At 40.9% G+C, this 19,661-nt stretch overlaps 1 protein-coding gene across 1 annotated transcript in view; it reads left to right on the top strand.

Annotated features, from left to right (window-relative positions):
* unc13a (unc-13 homolog A (C. elegans)) overlaps nucleotides 1-19,661 on the top strand; it is a 44,319-nt gene that overhangs the window by 16,143 nt on the left and 8,515 nt on the right. The window contains exons 14-39 of the mRNA XM_035653672.1: nucleotides 161-239; nucleotides 1,799-1,804; nucleotides 2,083-2,157; nucleotides 2,260-2,479; nucleotides 3,399-3,626; nucleotides 3,880-4,021; nucleotides 4,532-4,701; nucleotides 4,838-4,953; nucleotides 6,150-6,313; nucleotides 6,454-6,607; nucleotides 6,893-6,961; nucleotides 7,347-7,436; nucleotides 7,786-7,920; nucleotides 8,875-9,008; nucleotides 9,222-9,307; nucleotides 10,145-10,271; nucleotides 10,405-10,501; nucleotides 11,311-11,454; nucleotides 11,607-11,684; nucleotides 11,806-11,883; nucleotides 12,073-12,161; nucleotides 12,244-12,390; nucleotides 12,801-12,924; nucleotides 17,908-17,964; nucleotides 18,109-18,189; nucleotides 18,824-18,971. Coding sequence (XP_035509565.1) covers nucleotides 161-239; nucleotides 1,799-1,804; nucleotides 2,083-2,157; nucleotides 2,260-2,479; nucleotides 3,399-3,626; nucleotides 3,880-4,021; nucleotides 4,532-4,701; nucleotides 4,838-4,953; nucleotides 6,150-6,313; nucleotides 6,454-6,607; nucleotides 6,893-6,961; nucleotides 7,347-7,436; nucleotides 7,786-7,920; nucleotides 8,875-9,008; nucleotides 9,222-9,307; nucleotides 10,145-10,271; nucleotides 10,405-10,501; nucleotides 11,311-11,454; nucleotides 11,607-11,684; nucleotides 11,806-11,883; nucleotides 12,073-12,161; nucleotides 12,244-12,390; nucleotides 12,801-12,924; nucleotides 17,908-17,964; nucleotides 18,109-18,189; nucleotides 18,824-18,971 — 3,038 coding nt within the window. The remainder of the gene's footprint in view (nucleotides 1-160; nucleotides 240-1,798; nucleotides 1,805-2,082; nucleotides 2,158-2,259; nucleotides 2,480-3,398; nucleotides 3,627-3,879; nucleotides 4,022-4,531; nucleotides 4,702-4,837; nucleotides 4,954-6,149; nucleotides 6,314-6,453; nucleotides 6,608-6,892; nucleotides 6,962-7,346; nucleotides 7,437-7,785; nucleotides 7,921-8,874; nucleotides 9,009-9,221; nucleotides 9,308-10,144; nucleotides 10,272-10,404; nucleotides 10,502-11,310; nucleotides 11,455-11,606; nucleotides 11,685-11,805; nucleotides 11,884-12,072; nucleotides 12,162-12,243; nucleotides 12,391-12,800; nucleotides 12,925-17,907; nucleotides 17,965-18,108; nucleotides 18,190-18,823; nucleotides 18,972-19,661) is intronic.

Genomic DNA, 19,661 nt, shown 5'->3' with positions numbered 1-19,661 from the left:
GCGCTGTTACTACTACGGCTATTAAAAATCTATAACTTACCAACTAAATGGCCTTAATGTCTCAATACATTTATTGTCTAATTGATTTGTTGTGTCCAGGTTCTAGTTAATAACTTCAGCTGAAATAATAGCTGGTGTTCTGTGCATGTTTTCTCTCCAGTATGGGTGGCGCTCTATATAGCATTGACAGCATGCCAGACCTCAGGAAGAGGAAAGCTATGCCTCTGGTCAGAGATCTGGTGAGTTTCTGCACTAATCTCTTTATATTCCCCTGACTAAGTGTCTCACATCTCCCCAGTCCATCTATCACTCAGCTCAGCAGTCAGCACTCTGATCTATTAAACCTACTCCTGTTTTTCTTCTGATTCTCTGCTGTTCTTTCTCATCTGATTCTCTCTGCCTCATTGTTCTGTTCTTTTCATCATTTCTCCTTTTTACTGCTCTTCCTTTCTGTCTTTTAGCCCACTGCGCTTACATCCACTTTGCTAACAGACGATACATTTCCCTGCTATTACAGCCTGACAGGGCAAGCTGCAGGGCAAAGGGGCCACAGGCAAGGCCAGAGGTTTCCTCTGACTGACACTGATGCCTGCTAGATGCTGTCATATAACAGACCTTTCATTACCCCACGCTGCCATCGTCCCCATGCCTCCCTGACACTGCTTCGTTAGGGAAAGGCTGTAGGGAATATAAATCCTCTGGAGAATGCTCATTCATACAAGTCCCTTCCTTAGAGTTTGTTGTAGGTTTAGACAGCCTGGCTGGACTGCATTACTACTTTTCTGCTTTGATGACAGAGGGCTCAAATTTTATTAAAATTATAGATACACATTAAGTTTAGAATATGGATAGACACACGTAATATCGGAAAAACAAATAAAAGATCACCTTAAAGGAATAGTGTGACATTTCTGGAAATACCCTTGTTTGCTTTTTACTGAGAGTTAGAACAGAAGATTGATAGAGCAGCTGCAAGTCCGGAAGCACCGAAAATAGCTTACCAGGCTAACTCCTGTAACACCACAACTTGTCATTTTTATACTTCGTTTTTTGTACAGATTAAACAAATTGAATATAACATACTAGTTAGTGAGCATTTATTGTTCTGGTAGGTTGGTGACAGAGCCAATATAGATGTCTTTTTTTGTTTTCGGTCTAAGCTAAGATAACTGACTTCATATTTAGACAGACGAGCATGGTTTAAATCTTCTCTAACTCTTTGCAAGAAAGCAAATAAGGCATTGGTATTTGTCAAAATGTCAAACTCTCTCTCTTGCTATTGATGCAAAAATACTTCCTGTTGTGGAGGCGAGTGGAACCGAAGGCAGTTTGTCTCTTTATATTAACCTAGCCATTAACACGCCAGATCCAAGCTTTACCACACACAGATAATTAGCCCAGATGACTGTCTTCATTAAGAAACAATGCACTAACAGGCAGTCACAGTCAGGTGCACTGATGTTTCTCTTCCTCTCTCTGTCTCTCACTTTTCACGAATGCGCACACACACACACGCACACACATGCACACACACACTCACAACTTGTCAGAGTGTCTCAGGTAATTGGTCGGACAGGGTGGGGTCCTAGCTGAAGACACCTTAGGTTCCCCCATGCTTTTATTGTGGATGTCCATTGTTGTTTAATCACAATGAATACAGTATACGCACAATGCATGCATAATTTCTCAACATCTCTTTTGTATTTTGAATTCTATATGGAAATCCCCCCTGAATTCTTGCCCTTTTCTAATATTAAATCTCTCCCTTGTTCATCCCACCTTCACTGCACTGCCACAGGCTATGGTGAGTAACGCCTAAACCATTTGCTATCAAAACACTTACTTAGGTTATGAAGGTATACCAGTTTTCTTGTCTCAACGGCAAATTGCTCACTCTTATGAGAGGAAGTACTTTAGGTTCTGCAGCTGTCGCCTCTATTTTGCTGTAACCATTCAGGGGAACATTGCCAGACAGACAGTAATAATACACATTGCCTCGTAGGCAGATATGTCTTGATAAAGAAATAAGATATTGAGGTGGGAGTTGAGAGAAACTGACCCCTCCTCTCTCCCGCCACTCAGTCCTTGGTTCAGAACTCGAGGAAGGCAGGCATCACATCAGCCCTGACGTCCAGCACTCTGCATAACGAAGAACTGGTCAGTGCTCATTTACAGTATTAATTCACATCGTACTAAAGGTTACTTTGGTGCACACACAACTCTGCTGACCCTTCACTTCTCTTTCATGTGCCCTTGCAGAAGAGTCATGTCTACAAGAAGACCCTCCAGGCCCTCATATATCCCATCTCCTGCACCACCCCACACAATTTTGAGGTTTGGACAGCCACCACGCCTACTTACTGCTACGAGTGCGAGGGACTGCTGTGGGGTATTGCTCGACAGGGCATGCGCTGTACCGAGTGCGGGGTCAAATGCCACGAGAAGTGCCAAGATCTCCTCAATGCTGATTGTCTACAAAGTAAGTGAAATTTTGTTGCCTGTTGTAGCCCAGAAAGTATTGATTAGAGACTGGATCAAAAATACAATGAAATACAGGGCTGCAGCCAGGAGACAGTTATTTTAGCTTAGCATAAAGACTGGAAAAAAAGGGTGAACAGCTAGCTTGGCTCTGTCCAAAGGTAAAAAAAGTCATATTTTTTAATAGAGACATAAGAGTGATATTGATCTTCTCATCTAACTCTTAAAGAAAAGAAAGCCAATAGGTTTCCCAAAATGTCTTAACTGTAACTTTAAATGTGTTATTATATATTTACTGCTCGCCATAAAATTGGTTTTTCATAGCCGGTGATATTCTGAGATACATGAGAGCTAAAGCTTAGATTGTGTTCACGGAGTGTTCGGTGAGAAAGAATGGTGAAATATAGCATATTGACAGGAGCTGAACAATCATCTGCTGACTCTATGTTTTAGACTTCTTGCTGTGTGAGTGCTTTATTTTATTAATAACAGTAAACTATCTAGTCCGTCTATTGCTTCTTCTCTCTATTTGTCAATGCCAAGCAGAGAGTCCTCCTCCTCCTTCTCTCACTCCTACTTTCTTATTTTCCTTGTTTTCTTGAGAGGATATTAAAAGCAATTTGTCTTTGGTTGTCATCCACCTCTCTTTTACTCAGCATTTTATAGCTCTGCAAATGTGTCCGCCTCTCATTCATGAAATATGGCCAAGTTTTTATCACCTACTCAGTCTTCTTCTATGCTTTGTATTTTAAATTAAAACCTCAAATGTTCCTATACCTCGTAGAAATGTGTCTTCTCTGCAGTCTCTTATCATAGTATGTATGGCAACTATAAGTCAACCTATATCAAAAGATACCACTTCTGTTTGTTTTTACACATGTAATCCTTTTGTTTCTCATCTTAATTTTCCCGCTAACCAGGAGCAGCAGAGAAGAGCTCCAAACATGGTGCAGAGGACCGAACCCAGAACATCATCATGGTCCTTAAAGACCGCATGAAGATCCGCGAGAGGAACAAACCCGAGATCTTCGAACTTATTCAGGAGGTGTTCAACATTGTCAAGGCCACCCATGTCACCTACATGAAGCAGATCAAGCAGAGCGTGCTCGATGGCACCTCTAAATGGTCGGCCAAGATCAGCATCACAGGTGAGAGTGGAGTCAGATTAGTACAGTATAGCGCTTTGAACGGTGCTGACCAGCATCAAAGTCAGAGGAGACAGCATCTGTCAGGTGCTTGTGTCTATAAAAAGAGACAAGCTAGCGTTTGTATGAAGAGAGCACAGGTGGCGTTTGTGGGGCAGTAGAGCAGAAGGTCAGGTGATTTAAGAGGCATCTGTTTGCATCACACACACACACACACAGTAGCTGACCAGACTGCCATTTTTTCCCTCCTTCCCAGTGTTGTGTGCCCAGGGTCTACAAGCCAAGGATAAAACCGGTTCCAGTGATCCCTATGTCACTGTCCAAGTGGGAAAGACCAAAAAGAGGACCAAAACCATATACGGCAACCTCAACCCTGTCTGGGAGGAGACATTTAATTTGTGAGTCAAGACCTCTTAGGAAGATATATAAAAATATACAAGTAAAAGCTGAAAATAATGATTATTTTCATTACCAGTTAATATGGTGGTTATTATTTTCCAGTTAATCGATCTATTGTTTAGCCAATGAAGAAGAAGATGCTTATTGTGATTTGTTAGAGCCCTAGGTGATGTCTCCCAATTGCTTGTTTAGGCCAAAATAGATATTTAGATATAGATATTTAATTTACAATGACTTGATGAATTGCAAAATACAATTGATTATTAATATTTGTTTATTAATTTTCCATTAATAAACTAAACCTTCCAGCTCTAGTTGTTGCACTGATGCAGTTAAACATCTGCTTCCTGCTTATGAAATAAAATTCATTTAGATTTGTTTGTTTGTTTCATTTATACTTTTGATTTTTAATGAGTCATGATAGTAATTCATCTGGGCTTCCTAGCCAACTGTCAGTGTGACTTCTATATTTGGTAGCTGTGGCTGACTCTGCGGTTCTGTTTGTTCAGTGAATGTCACAACTCCTCAGACCGCATCAAGGTACGAGTGTGGGACGAGGACGACGACATTAAATCTCGTGTGAAGCAGAAGTTCAAGCGGGAGTCAGATGACTTCCTTGGTCAGACTATCATCGAGGTCCGCACTCTGAGCGGAGAGATGGATGTCTGGTACAATCTGGGTCAGTCATACCGCATTGATGCCACAGCTTCTTACTGCCATGTTCACCTTTGCAATTATATGAGTGACTTAACTTCACTGATTAAGATGTTTTCAGTTGGGTAACTGTGTTGCTGTATGTCTTGTGCTCTTCACAGACAAGCGTACAGACAAATCAGCTGTGTCTGGAGCTATCCGCATGCACATTAATGTAGAGATCAAAGGAGAGGAGACGGTCGCCCCCTATCACGTTCAGTACACCTGTTTGCATGAAGTAAGCTCAGTGTGTGTGTGTGTGTGTTTGTTTGTTTGAACAAGTAGAAAGCAATACAATACATCTATTCAAGAGCTGTAATACTTCTAACTTTTACTCTATTAGGCCATTTTACAGCTCACATTTATACCTGTGTTTTTACTTAGAGGCCCAATATGCAGTCACTCCACCGTTGGTCTACATAACAACATTATGCTGACCATGCCTTTTAGTCTCTACAGCCTTTATTATATGTGGATTTGTACATTGTAAATTAATGGCAGAACGGGCATTTAGATCAAATATTTAGTCAATGTCGGAATCTTTTTTGATTAGCGCATTGCGACTTTTACTTTAGGTTTATAGCACTTACTTATATATACTTACAGCACCAACCTCTGTGTGTCTCTGTGCATCTGTGTGTATCTCTGTGCAAAGTCATCCTAATGAGCCATGCCAAACAGGTTAATTCACTTGACTGATGTTTAGTTCCAGAATGGATCCATTCCAAATGAAACTTAAGTTAATACTCCGTGAAGTTTGCGTTGCTCTCATAAGATAAAGACCACTTCCAGACATCAGACACATTTCTAGTCTGGCTCTTTGCGGAAAACTCTGCTGATTGATTGTAGACCAATCACAGCCTTGTATGGAGTCATTACTCGGCCCATTACTCAAAAGAGCATATTAGCTGAACCTTAACAGACAAATGACCACTGTTATTGCTGCACATAAGTGGCCATAAAGCATGTAGCCAACTCAGAATGTTTTGTAGCAGAATAACACTTAATGGTTGAGTAGTCAAGACAGCACCTTTGTTGGCCTCATGATGCAATTTAATGGCTGTTCATGTAACACAGCCGTTAAAAGATCATCAGATCGTAAGTTGTAATCTGCTCTGTTTTTGTACAGTTAAACATATAGAAACTTTTATTATAGCTGAGAGAGGCAAGCTTCATATTGATCATTCATATTATGTGATGATTAATTTATGATTGATATTAATAAACAGTCATGGTCACACACACTTTATCAGCATGGCTAGACTATATTCCTAAACATGACAAAGCTCTAAATAGCAATTAACCACTTCACAACTTCTGAACCTACAGTCTCTAGTTTTGTCATTTCTCTTTTTGTTTCTTCTCTTCTCTATTTCCTCTTTTGTTTATACGCCTCCATCAATGCTCTTTCTAACACTATTTTCCTCTCTGTAGAACCTTTTCCACTATGTGACAGATATCCAGAACACCGGTGTGGTGAAGATTCCTGATGCCAAAGGGGATGATGCATGGAAGGTCTATTTTGAGGAGACTCCCCAGGAGATAGTCGATGAGTTCGCCATGCGTTATGGAGTGGAGTCCATCTACCAGGCCATGACGTATGTTATCATCTGAAAGCCTGACTGCAGAATATCATTATTGTGAAAAAAGTGTTTGCATACATTCTTGGCAGTTCCCTTACATCAAGCTGTCTGTACGTTATCCTGTGTTTGCTTATGACGTCTGTCCTCTTTTGCAGTCACTTTGCCTGCCTGTCATCTAAGTACATGTGCCCAGGTGTGCCTGCAGTGATGAGTACCCTGCTGGCTAACATCAATGCATACTACGCTCACACCACCCAGGCAACGAACAACGTGTCTGCCTCTGACCGCTTTGCCGCTTCTAACTTTGGAGTGAGTCACTGCAGAAACATTTTGCAGAATCAATAAATGCAACAGGTGCCGCAGTTGTGTTTAGTACAACAATGAGGCTTGTCAAAAGAAAATCATAATTTCCTTAAAAAAGGAAAAAGCTGAATTGTGTTTTTGGTTGTATCTTGTAAACAGAACAGAAAATAATAGTTGTTTTTTGATTTTGCAGTCATTTGTTATCCTGATGCTGAATGGCTGAACCTTTGTATATTACTGTTTGTGTTTGGTAATGTTAAAATGTTACCGTGTGTGTTGTAATGCCCACAGAAAGAACGATTTGTCAAGCTTCTAGACCAGCTTCACAACTCTCTGAGGATTGACCTGTCCATGTACCGAGTAAGATTTCTCCCCATCTTACTGTTTGCACTCATGTATTAGATTTGAAAACTGTATCATAGATGTCCAGTAATGGTGTCTGATCGAACAGCATGGTAGAACATTAACCACCTCCCCTCCTTTTCTCTACCTTTCTCTCTGTGCTGTTCTTCTTTCTGAGAAACAGTAAAAACAAAGCGGGCGGATGTGTTAATTAGATGGACAGCTCGTCTAAAACATGCACAGACACATTCAGGAAACACTACACACCCACACAGTAACAAGTGTTGAAAATTGTGTTGCCATGTTGGATCGTGCCCACGGAGACAAACACACACTGGACAAGGATGGATGTGATGCCATGTGTTGTGGCTCACTGTATTTTTCTGTTTTCCTCTGACTGTAGAACAACTTCCCTGCCAGCAGTCCTGAGAGGCTGCAGGACCTCAAGTCCACAGTGGACCTCCTCACCAGTATCACCTTCTTCAGAATGAAGGTACCACCCCTTCCTTCGTCTTTGTCTGTCAAAGCATTTTTGGTTTTCTTCTGTATTTTATCCACTCCACCGATCCATTGAATTGCCGTTTTGTTCAATGTGTTACACATACAGGATGTAATTAACTTTATTTACATCTTTTTTAAATGAAAAAAGCTAAATTCTGCAAATTTGGTGTTTAAAATATTCATCTTTAAATTAACCTAGTTTTTGAACTTCAAGAATCATATTTAATTGTAATCAAGATCATCGTGAAAACAATCCTGAAGTTTCCTGAATCTGGTGAATAATGTCAGCTTGTGCACTCGCCTGGTTTAACTGTCTCTCTCTCTCTTCTGTGTGTGTTCAGGTCCAAGAGCTCCAGTCGCCACCCAGAGCCAGTCAGGTAGTGAAGGATTGTGTCAAAGCCTGCCTCAACTCCACCTACGAGTACATCTTTAATAACTGTCATGAGCTGTACAGCCGCGAGTATCAGACAGATCCGGTAAGAAGCAGCAATTCATTGAATTTCTGTGTAGGTGTGAGTGAATGTCTCATTCTCTCTATCTCTTACATTTTTAGTCGGCTTTATTGGCATGACCATAATTAAGTACAATATTGCCAAAGGTCTTATGAGTATGATAATTCCAAGTGTAAGAAAATAAGAGCAAAAAATGTTTACATTGCTACATAGTACACTATTAAAAAGGAAAAGCTAACTGTTGGTCACATTGCCACAATAATCTGCCACTGTAATGTTCAGAGAACACGTAGGATAAATTACCTCCAAACTCACTGAAAGAGTTGACTCTCTAATCATTTAAAACTTGGCCAACAGTTTTCTTCATAAATCATCCTTCACTAATCAGATCACTGGTTCAAAATGATTTTTGAATGTTATTACTGTACCTTCTTAGCATGATTTCTGTATTGTCCTAAGTGTTGTGTGAAATGAACTATGACACTATTGTGTGTGCTTGCGCATCCTGAGTCTGTGTGTGGTGAGTCCCCATTATCCTCTCAGTCTGGGTACACCAGTCTCTTCCATCCATCACTCCTGCATTGGATTTCAACAGGGATTTCTAGAACTTGCTTTGAGTCCTCATTAAAGCACCAGCCCCATTCAGACTCCCTCGTGAATTTCAAACAAGCATTTTTTTCCCCTTTGAATAAAACATTTCATCCTGGGGGACGTTGCTATATTTTGTTGAAATCTCCGCAAGATCATTCTTCACTCTTCAACCCCTGCGGTGCTCTGCATACATTTTTTTCTGTTTAAAGCTGTTTGAGCTGTTGTTGAATTAACAACACAGCAAAGATTGACAGATGTTTCCAGAGGTGCCGATCTTCTCTTCATATACTGAACAAAGTAAAAAGAAGCTAAACTCCCCAAACAAAAGTCTGCGTAGAGTTTGTGACTATAGTTGTGTGACAATGTTGTTGTGTTGTGTTTTTCCAGGCCAAACAGGGTGCTGTGCCTCCGGAGGAGCAGGGACCCAGCATCAAGAATCTAGATTTTTGGTCCAAACTCATCACGCTTATCGTCTCCATTATCGAGGAGGACAAGAACTCTTACACTCCCTGCCTAAACCAGTATGTGTCTGTATTCCTTCTGTATGTTAAAATGATCATATTTCCTTTTAATGACATTGCAATTTCACACTGATTACCCTATCTCTTCTCCACAGTTTCTCTTAGTACCTCTAAAAGTACACTTTCAGGCTCTTATCTGATTATGCGGTTTCATATATCCTCTCTCCCTAAGTGCATATACAGTAAGCCTTTCTCCTTCTCACCTCCATCAAGATTTCCCCAGGAGCTCAACGTGGGTAAAATCAGTGCTGAAGTGATGTGGAACCTGTTTGCTCAGGATATGAAGTATGCAATGGAGGGTGAGTGCAAGTCAATGAAATACTGAGCCTCTGAACTGACTGAGCTTTGTCAAAGCACTAAAGACTCGTGAGATAAATGATCAACTATTGGCACTAATGACCGAATACACACAGACACAAAACAGGATGAAGGAGTTCAGCTGTACCTCATAATTTAGATAGTTGAATTGATTTTTTACTGTTTTCATTGGTTTAGTTATAACTACAGTAAGAGGACGAGGTTGTTTTAATTGCCATTCAACTGTACTCTTGTAGAAATGTTTCTCGACTTTATACAACAATCTCAGGCAAACTTACACACTAATATGCAGTAAACCTCTCCAGCTGAAGGTATTGTAAGACTTTTATTACTAAGTATGTGTAAATTTGTGTCAATTGGTCAAATGTATTAGGAGATGCAGTTTATTAGCCTTAATGGCGCCACTGATCCATTAAGCTTTATACTGAGGATGACTGATTGTGCAAAATAGTACTCACACAGCCAACACGTATCAGATGGATGTTTGCCATCTGATTTAGTTCAAAAAAAGGTTACAAAATTAACCCTAAATGTCCCTTTTCACAGACCAAGTTTGTTTTTAGAAATTAATTAATTGTCTGCCTGAACAGTCATACACAGTTTTTAGGTTTGATTAATACTTGATTTCTGTAATAAAATTATTGATGCAGTTGGTCCACTTTTTTTAATGGTCTTAACTACAGCAAGTCTGTGAGGATGTGTGTTTGCCTCTAGATCTGTGGTAATTGAAGGTGAACATGGCTTAAACATCTGCAGAGAAATCAGCTTTTTAGTCATTTTTACTAACGTGCACTTGTCTGCTTTATTCTTTCTCTCAGAACATGAAAAAAATCGTTTGTGCAAGAGTGCAGATTACATGAACCTGCACTTCAAGGTCAAGTGGCTGTACAATGAGTACTGCAAGGACCTGCCCTTCTTCAAGAGCAGAGTGCCTGAATATCCTGCGTGAGTAGTAACTCGCCCATGTTTTACAATATTTATACTGAGAACTGAAAATAAAGCAATAAAAATCCTCATCCCGTGTGATTTGGGGTTTCTATTATATTATAAATACATATATATTTTCTGCTCTCCATAGGTGGTTTGAGCCATTTGTCATTCAGTGGCTGGACGAAAATGAGGAAGTGTCTCGGGACTTTCTGCACGGTGCTTTGGAGAGAGACAAAAAAGATGGGGTAAAAGTTTCCAGCTCTTCTTCTCCCTATCTCTCCTTCACTCTGGAAACGCTGAGTCGCTGTTGTTGTTCAGGCAGAATTACTGTAATCCATCCATTGTACTTCCTCTGTCACGCTCAAAGTTATCAGCCAAAGTTTCATCCTCCCTCCTGCTCTGCCTCCCACACTTCCCCCCGCCTCTCCTGCACTCCTCAAAGCTAACAATAGACGCATGGACACAGCGGCACAGACATGGACAAGCAGAAAGTGTGAGGATGTTTCAGTCAAAAGTGCTCCGTCGTATATAAAGCTACTCTTTGGAAGTTTAAAGAAGAGTAGATGAGACGTGCATGTACTCAAGGAGGGCGATAACTCTGTGACAGCAGGATATTGTGAATTAATGGCCTTATTCCAGAGTTTTGACTGCAGGAAAGCTGTCCTCACCTCATTACCCAGACTCCCCTGAGGAGCACCTACACACTCACCTCTAGCCAATTAGAGCCCAGACGCTAACCAGCAGCCAATTAGAAGGAGACAGACAGGAGCTCCCACCTGTTACCGGATGGCTGTCTAACTGGCTGGATGACTGGATGACTCTAGGGGGTCTGAGGCTCTGTACATGTGGTGAAAGATATCAAAGGTCCAGTTTAATATAGCACCTAATGGTCCCTCTGTGTGCTCTTAGATGCCCTGAGGTCACATCTTGCTAGCATCCCTTGAATCCCAGCTTCTCAGTCTGCTACCCCTACTGATCCATAATTACGTATGCCTTTTTCCCTTTATTGTATTCCCAGTTTTTAATCTTCTCGCACACCGTTTCTGCCCTACAGTTCCAGGTCACATCAGAACACGCTCTGTTCTCCTGCTCGGTTGTGGATGTGTTTTCTCAGCTCAACCAGAGCTTTGAGATCATCAGGAAGCTAGAGTGTCCGGATCCGCAAATCGTAGGACACTACATGAAGCGATTTGCTAAGGTAGTAAAATTGTAATTTGCCGTCAAACCACACTTTATAAACAACAAATGGGTCTTTAAAAGTACTTTTTTGTTACAAGTAACAATATAGTTCTTAAATTCTGAAACTGCCGATTTCTATGACCTGTTGCTCTTTCATGTTTCTCTCTCCAGACCATCAGCAATGTACTTCTCTCCTATGCTGATATAATTTCCAAGTTGTTTGCCAACTATGTCACCATGGAGAAAGTGGTGAGTGGTCGAAGACTTGATGGAGACACCATCTGCACTATCAAGAAGGCTGATCCAGTTGTAAATCTTTTAGAGAGCACTGTTTGTTTTAAACAGACATGTGTCATCTTTCTGTCCTCAGCCCTGCATCCTGATCAACAACATCCAACAGCTGAGAGTTCAGCTGGAGAAGATGTTTGAAGCCATGGGTGGAAAAGATGTGAGTCACTGTCTGTTTTTTTTTGTTCCAACTCCCAACCGGTATTGTTCACTAGCTTAGTTTTGTGCAAGTATGTTAGTATTTGGTTGCAGTTGCCTAGTACAGACAGTTTTCTTGATCCAAATGTGTCATTATTGTCAATCAGTCCAACCAGCTCTGTGTGTGTGTGTTTCCATGTATGTACTTCAGCTGTGTGTGGAGGCCAGCGATATCCTGAAAGACCTGCAGGTTAAGCTCAACAATGTCATGGATGATCTCAGCAGGGTCTTTTCTGTCAGGTAGAAACACTCTGACATTACTGTGATGTATATTTAGACCGACGGACTTCATTAAGCGTGTCTTCCACATTTCTCTCTGTAGCTTCCAGCCTCACATAGAGGAGAATGTGAAGCAGATGGGAGACATCTTGGCTCAGGTGAAGGGAACCTCAAACGTGGGAAATGCCAGCAGCGTGGCCCAGGATGCAGACAACGTCCTGCAGCCTATCATGGAGTTCCTGGACAGCAAGTGAGGCAGTCTGCCATTTTTAGTGGAGTCTAAAAAAGAGATGGTTCAGCTTTGGGAACATTTCGTTATTTTACCTACTCTCCCACTGTTTTTGTCTCAGTGTGTAAAGTTCCAGCCCAGGAGGAGTTAGACCACACACTGATTTTTTATGTAATTCCCCTACTTTTAGGAGGAATTTCTTCATGAATGAATTGTGTCCAGCTAATATTATTACTCAACAGTCAAACTGCTATAATACATAACAACAACAAAACAAAAATTAAGAAAGGCATCCATGAGGCAAGCAGGGGGTTAAAGGAACTATCAATTTTTCCGGTTTCTTCTTCAGGGAAACAGCATTTGCCTCCTTCTGCTGCTTATTTTTCATCCCCCTGCCCTTCCTTTTTTTTCCTGTCTTCCTCTCCTACCAGCCTGACTTTGTTTGCTAAGATCTGCGAGAAGACTGTGCTGAAACGTGTGTTAAAGGAGCTGTGGAAGCTGGTGATGAACACCATGGAGAAGACCATTGTTCTGCCGCCGCTCACAGACCAAACGGTGAGAGCACTCAGACCTACAAATACACACACAGAGGCATACAACCATACAAATATACAATACACACACTCATTGCTGACTTTGCCTGCTGTACATGCAAGGACAACAGACATATCACATACACTAGGATCTGTTTTCCGGAAGGCTTACTGATTATTCTAAGTAAGTGTGAATTATAAAGAGATGATGACCACAGCAAAAAAAATTTTTACAAAACATGTAACACACATACACCCACTCATGCACAAATAAACACACCTCCAACTCCCATGGCTGCATGAAAAGAAAAAGGAGGAGGTGGAGAATGAGGAAAGGCAATACAAAGCCAGACATTTTGTGTGTGTTTTGCGGTTCAAGATGGTCCTCTTACAAACACAAACACACATCTACATGGCATCCTATCCACGTCTTAACCCCTACACACATTATATTTAACATTGCCCCCAGTGCCTTCATTCATCCAAACAATCAAGATGAAACCCTTTTAAAAAATTAAAAACTGGGGAAAACGAAGAAAAAAGGAGTGCACCATATCATTCTAACACCAGCTCATGGCTGCTCTCCAGTATGTCAGCCAAAAAATATTTGGAGAGATTCCTGATTTATGAGTAACTCAAAACAGAGTGGCAGAAAAAAATTTTGCCCAAAGGATCTGGCCCACTTCCAAAAAGAATCACACATTTTGGAAAGCAGCCTCTTGTTTTCTTTTGTTTTGGATATATGTGTTCTTATTTGTGTTTGGTTATTAACTAAAGAGCCTCATATCACTGTTAAAATGGTGATGATTAATCTCTGGTTACCATGTACGGCGCTAGCCAGTATCAACACTACTGGTTCAGCCTCAGTAGCCACAGGCCTGCAGGTAGCTCCTGTCCAATTGAGTTCATCCAAGTGGAAAAAAGAAAGAAGATAGTGAGCTTTGAATGTGTGCAAATGCCACATGATCATCTCTAGAATAGCTATTTCCTTTTCATCTGAAGTTGCTATTAAAAGCTAAAACCCCTATTTGCTATATTCTAAGAAATTTTGGAGCAGTAAAGTTACTTATTGGCTGGCCTACCTGTACTTAGTTCAGGCTTTAGACGGGTATCAATTTGTCCACGTTCCTCCAGCTCTGGGGCCCAAACTTGTGTTTTTTTTGACTGATGTGGGGCTCTTTGCAGCTTGACTGACCCTTCTCTCTGGTTGTTGTTGTGATTACTATTACATCCCGCTCCCACCGCTCTCCCTCCACAGATGATTGTAAGTACAGCACTCCTGCGTGTGTGTCTGTCTGTCCGTCCACGGTGGTTGGTTCTCTGCTATATGTGGCTGCGATCTTCCCCTGTTTTTACCCCACATCACACCCTCTCCCTTCTCACAGCCTCACCTCTCAGATCTGTCCCATCTCTCCTTCATTTCTTCTTTTGTTTTCTTCTGTTCTCTTCTTCTTTTCTTCTTCTTCTTCTTCTTCTTCTTCTTCTTCTTCTCTTTTGTTTTCCTCTCCGACACTGTCTCTCTTATGAGAATACAGAAGCATGGTGCATTCCTGACTGGTTCTGATAGGTCCCACCCCCCACCCCCAACAATCTCCACCGATCAATGCCCCCCTCTTCTGCTGTCTCTTCTTCCTGAACACTCTCCTCAAACAGGAAGTGGTACTCCTCTCTTGCGCCTGGTGTTGCCTTGTTTCTTCTCATGCATTGTGTCCTTTTACTGAGACTCTGGTGGTGTGACTCTGATCTCACGGTGGTTTGGTATCTGGTGTCCTGACCCACCACCCCTTTTCCCTCCTTTCTAAACCTCTGCCCTCCCCCCACTGTCCCCACCTGTTTGAACTGTGTCCTGCCCCCCTACCCCCCCACCGCCCACTGTGGGTTTGTTGCTTGCATCTGATCTATTTCAAAACTGCAGTCTTCTCTCAGTATACTGTACAACACTGTACTGTATGTCTTTGCAGACCTTGTCATGTTGGTCTGTCCTGGTTTGATTTAATGTTCTGTTGTTAGTATGATGATTGTAATGCTGGTATTATGTCACTGGTCGTGATGCACAGAATGGCTTTTCTTACAAGACGGTATTGGTTTGAACTGATGTTGGTCAAAAGGGTGCATTCAATGTACTAAGAAGCTTATTTTTACTGACTTATACAGAACATAACGAAGCATCTAGTTTAAAATAAGACATTTTAGAATAGTCTGATCTAAGGTATACTTCATAGTACAAAGGCAAGAAACTGTAGTGACGCACAGAAGTGATGTGCTATTGTTTTTTTCTAATGAACAGAATTGATGTCGGTTTCTTGGTCGACGTTATCTGTGGCACTTGTTTATTGTTTAACATCGAACGCAAACAGTGGTGGAGAAAGTATTCAGTTCCTTTATTTAGGTTAAAAAAAAGACCACACTGAAAGAAAATCCAGTACAAGTAAATTTCCTGTTCTGAAAATGTTACTCATAAGAACCTTTGTATTATCAACACTGAGTCACTCAGTTCGGACATTCTGTCCAAGGTGCCACTGTTGTGCCAAGTTATCACATAGAGCTTTAATATATTCTGTGATTTTTATCTTAAAAAATCCTCTAAAGCTCACTTATTAACATGTTATATCATGTTTGTTTAATCCATACACCAACAAAAATGGTAAATTGACAGGTTGTGGATCATGTGCTCTACTACGCTCCATTTCTTGGCGACCAGCAGCCGAGGCACAGTGCCCTCCTAGAGTCGTGACATAGTTCTGGCACCAACTACGGATTAAACAAAAACGATATCATGTGCTTATCAGTGAGCTTTAGAGGTGCTGGTAGATTTTCTTACCTGTGAATAAAGCCAGGCTTACTGTTTCCACTCTGCATGCTAAGCTAATCCTCTTCTTGCTCTACCTCTGTACTTAACGCACAGTTTTAGAGCAGAATCAATCTCCTCATCTAACACTGGGCAAGATGACGAACAAGCATATTTCCTAACATGTCAAACTATTTCTTTATTATACCTTTTATTCAATTCTGAGGAAAGGTTGTTTCTTTATGTCATCAAGTTACATTTAGATTTTTACTGTACAATACTCTTTGTTTCCTGTCACTGTTTTTGCTGTAAATAGCATGCAAACTAATTACAAATGACCTGGCCCCAGTATCACGGGTCCTATATAGCGTTCCTATAATAGCCTCCCATACAATACAATACAATACAAGCACAGTAATGTGAGATTGTCAAAATGGATTTGAACACTATGCAGTGAAAGCAAATGTCACCTGCATATTTCAAAGCACATTTTGTCAGCATCCATTTACTCCTGTCAGCATGTATGATGTTCTTGCTCTGCCAACCGGCAATTTGTTAAACCATATTTCCTTTGTTTTGTGGTAAGGCACAAAATCGCTGTTGTTGCTTTTAGATGGCAAGCAAATTAGCTAACTGAAAGGAGGTGACATCTCTCACAGTGACAAGTATCTTGATTTTATTTTATTTTTTTGTTACATTTTGCAAAGCAACATATGCACTTTTAAATGCGTATTCTCATGTAGCCAATGAGAGTGAAGTCAGACTGCAGGGACTGGCCACTGCTTGAAGTATTAACCACATGCTCTCTTTCCAGGGGAGGCTGAAGAGTGCTTCTCACAGTGATGTAAGGACTAAACCCCTTAAGATCAATGTGTCTTGTCTCTCTCCTCTATGTCTTCTCTTGGTGTCTCCGTCTCTCTCCCTCAGCTCGCCAGTCAAACAAAGCAGTGGAAATATTGATTTTTCACTTTTGTTTTTACCCAACATTCCTCTGTAGTGCTGTTTATATGCTGTGAATTGCTGTAGCAGTAGCCGCCTACACTCCCAGCCTCACCACAGGTCATACACTCTAATCTAAATGTGGACATTTGCGGCTCAAATGCATCACAAACAAGGAGTCACTCTTAATTTCACTTGGATTTAAAAAAACATCAAAACTGTTTTGTTTCATGATTGCTATCTACGTCGCTGCAACTTAACACAGTAAAGATAAAATAAGGTGTGGTTCAGCTGCAAGTAGCAATGCAAGTCAAAGTGGCTGAGCTTCATGATGCAAAGCTGCAAGCAAGTAATGGTTGGCACTTGCGTTTTATGATGCATTTTAGCCGCAAAAGCCTGCTTGTGGGGTCAGAAATTTTGCCATAAAGTAGTTATTTTCCTCACAGCAGCTCCTGAAACAAAAGGCACCACTGTCTATCATATCTTCTGTCAGTTTAACATAGCATAGCAGTGGAGGGTGGCTGCATTACTCTCCCATGGTCGTCTGACTGAATCTAAAGTATCTGAAACACATAAATAAACACATCACAGTTTCAAGAGTGCACACTATTGTAATATTTCTAATGAATAATGAATCTCTTATGCACAGAAATTCTTGTATGTGTTTTGTTTCATTAAGAAATGATTGTGATGTTTCATTATCAGTTTATTAAAACTTAAATAAGTTCTAGCCTTGTACATTATATAATAAAAGCATGTTTCATGTCTAAAGCTGTAATCAGAGATAGGGTGTGAAGGTGCGGTGGGCCAGAGTATTGAATTAGGCTGGACTTCCACCTGCGTACACTTCAGTGTAATTGCATAGCTGCTACGTGTGTGTGTGTGTGTGTGTGTGTGTGTGTGTGTGTCTGCACGTGTGTTCATGAGTGCACGAGAACGTCTTCTTTCTTGCCCTCACTCCGAGCTGAGCCACTTTCCCTTCTCTTCGTACTGAAATGTCTCACTCTGTGTGTGTGTGTGCAGCGGAGAGTGTAGTGTTTTGGAATGAATAAAACACAGATAAGTGTGATAACAACACTTGAAGGAGAAAGTACCTTGACATCTGTAAAGCGGCTTAGAGTGACTGTTTATGAATGTGTGTGTCAGAAACGTCGCTGTCCTCTGTGTGACACTAAGCCGTTTACTGCTGCCCTGCATTGTCACGATAATAACAATACTCCCCCTTCTCTCTGCCTTTCTTCTATCCGTCTTCTCTTCCTATCTTTCTGTCTCTTCCAGGGCACTCAGCTCATCTTTAACGCAGCCAAGGAGCTGGGACAGCTGTCCAAGCTGAAGGTACAATATGTTTTTACACCATTAGGCTGTTGGCCGGGCATCAGTGCTTCAGATCAAGACTGATTGCTCACAAAATATGAGACAGGGCATATTAATCAACAGACTGGTCATTTTGTTCTGTGCTTCTGTTGTTGTCGTCTTCAGGAGCATATGGTTCGTGAGGAGGCCAAAGCGCTCACACCTAAGCAGTGCGCTGTGATAGAGCTGGCCCTGGACACCATTAAGGTAAAAACAGGGGCATCTAGGGTGTGGTGTATAATACCCCAACATATAAGACTTTGTGTTTTTTTTGTGGCCTTGCCAGCTCTGTGATTGATGCATTGATACATTTAACCTACAGAAAATGTCATTTAGAATCATTTTTTTTCCATATGTATATGTATGAACACATGAAATTACAAGTTACAAGACTTTTCAGGGCCTTGATTTAGCTGTTGTTAGTAGATTAGAATTTTTAGCAACTCAAAAAAATCACTTCTGGCAAAGTCTTGTTTTACAAGCTATATTACGCGACTAACAATTATATTTCATTATTGAAGTATTTGCCAACTATTTTTTTGATTAATTGATTAATCCTTTTGTCTATAAAACATGAGAAAACTGTGAAAAATTCCTAGAGCCCAAAATAAAGTCATAAAATGTCTTGTTAGTTCCAACAGTCCAAAACCCAACAATATTCAGTTTACTTTAATGTAAGATAAGCAGCTTATTCCCAGATTTTACAACTTAAATCCATTAACATTTGGCATTTTTGTTTGAAAAATAAGGATTAATCAATTACCCAAATAGTGTTCAAATAATACCCCGTCAATGAATTGACTGTCAAATCTGTTTGTCTGTCTGCCTTTGTGTATGTTAGCAATATTTCCATGCTGGTGGTGTCGGTCTGAAGAAGACGTTCCTGGAGAAGAGTCCTGACCTCCAGTCCCTCCACTACGCCCTGTCACTCTACACGCAGGCTACAGACAAACTCATTAAAACCTTTGTCCAGTCACAGAACGCACAAGGTAACCTAATGATCTTTACTCACTGTGTGACACTCTTCCCTATCTCTGTTTTTGAGGAACTTTCTGATTCTCTTTGTTTACAGTATCTACATTTGACAAGTTTATTTCTAATGTTACATTATTACACTCAGTGTTTCCCACTCCTCTGTTGATGTTAGGGTTTCCCAAACACTGAGCTCTATATCCTGAAAATATATCACATGCTTTGTAGAGCATGAAGTCGAGGATGTAGATGCACAATATTTTCTCTCTGCTCTGAAATGCTGAGTCTCCTGGTAGCCAGCTTCCAGAAACACAGAGGCTATTCTTTACATGATCTGACAGCTATTTGCAATGAAAAAATAAATACCCACCCCCTCTTTTCTCTCGCTCCTTTGATTCTGTTGCTCAGCCTCCATCCTACCGTCAGATGGCTACATAACAGCCATCATCTTTGTGGAAGCGCTGATTCTGACACACTGTCCCTGAGCACCGCTGGTAGAAATGCCATTTGAGTGGATGGTAGTTTAAAATTTAATTAGCAAAATGCACTGCGCTTTTTGGAGCATATCTAAGTACATTTTACAGCAGTGGGTCCGTTTGAGCTTTGCATGTTACAGGATTGCACAGCAGATCGGAAGAACTGAGCTGAACAATTTATCTATCAGGATCACTACCATCTTCAGGTGCAATACGTATATATGTTGGTCT

Source organism: Morone saxatilis, unplaced genomic scaffold (genome assembly GCF_004916995.1).
Source record: "Morone saxatilis isolate NCDOM2014 unplaced genomic scaffold, NCSU_SB_2.0 Contig12, whole genome shotgun sequence".
In the NCBI taxonomy this organism is placed as follows: Eukaryota; Metazoa; Chordata; class Actinopteri; family Moronidae; genus Morone; species Morone saxatilis.
This window is presented reverse-complemented; position numbering and strand designations above follow the sequence as displayed.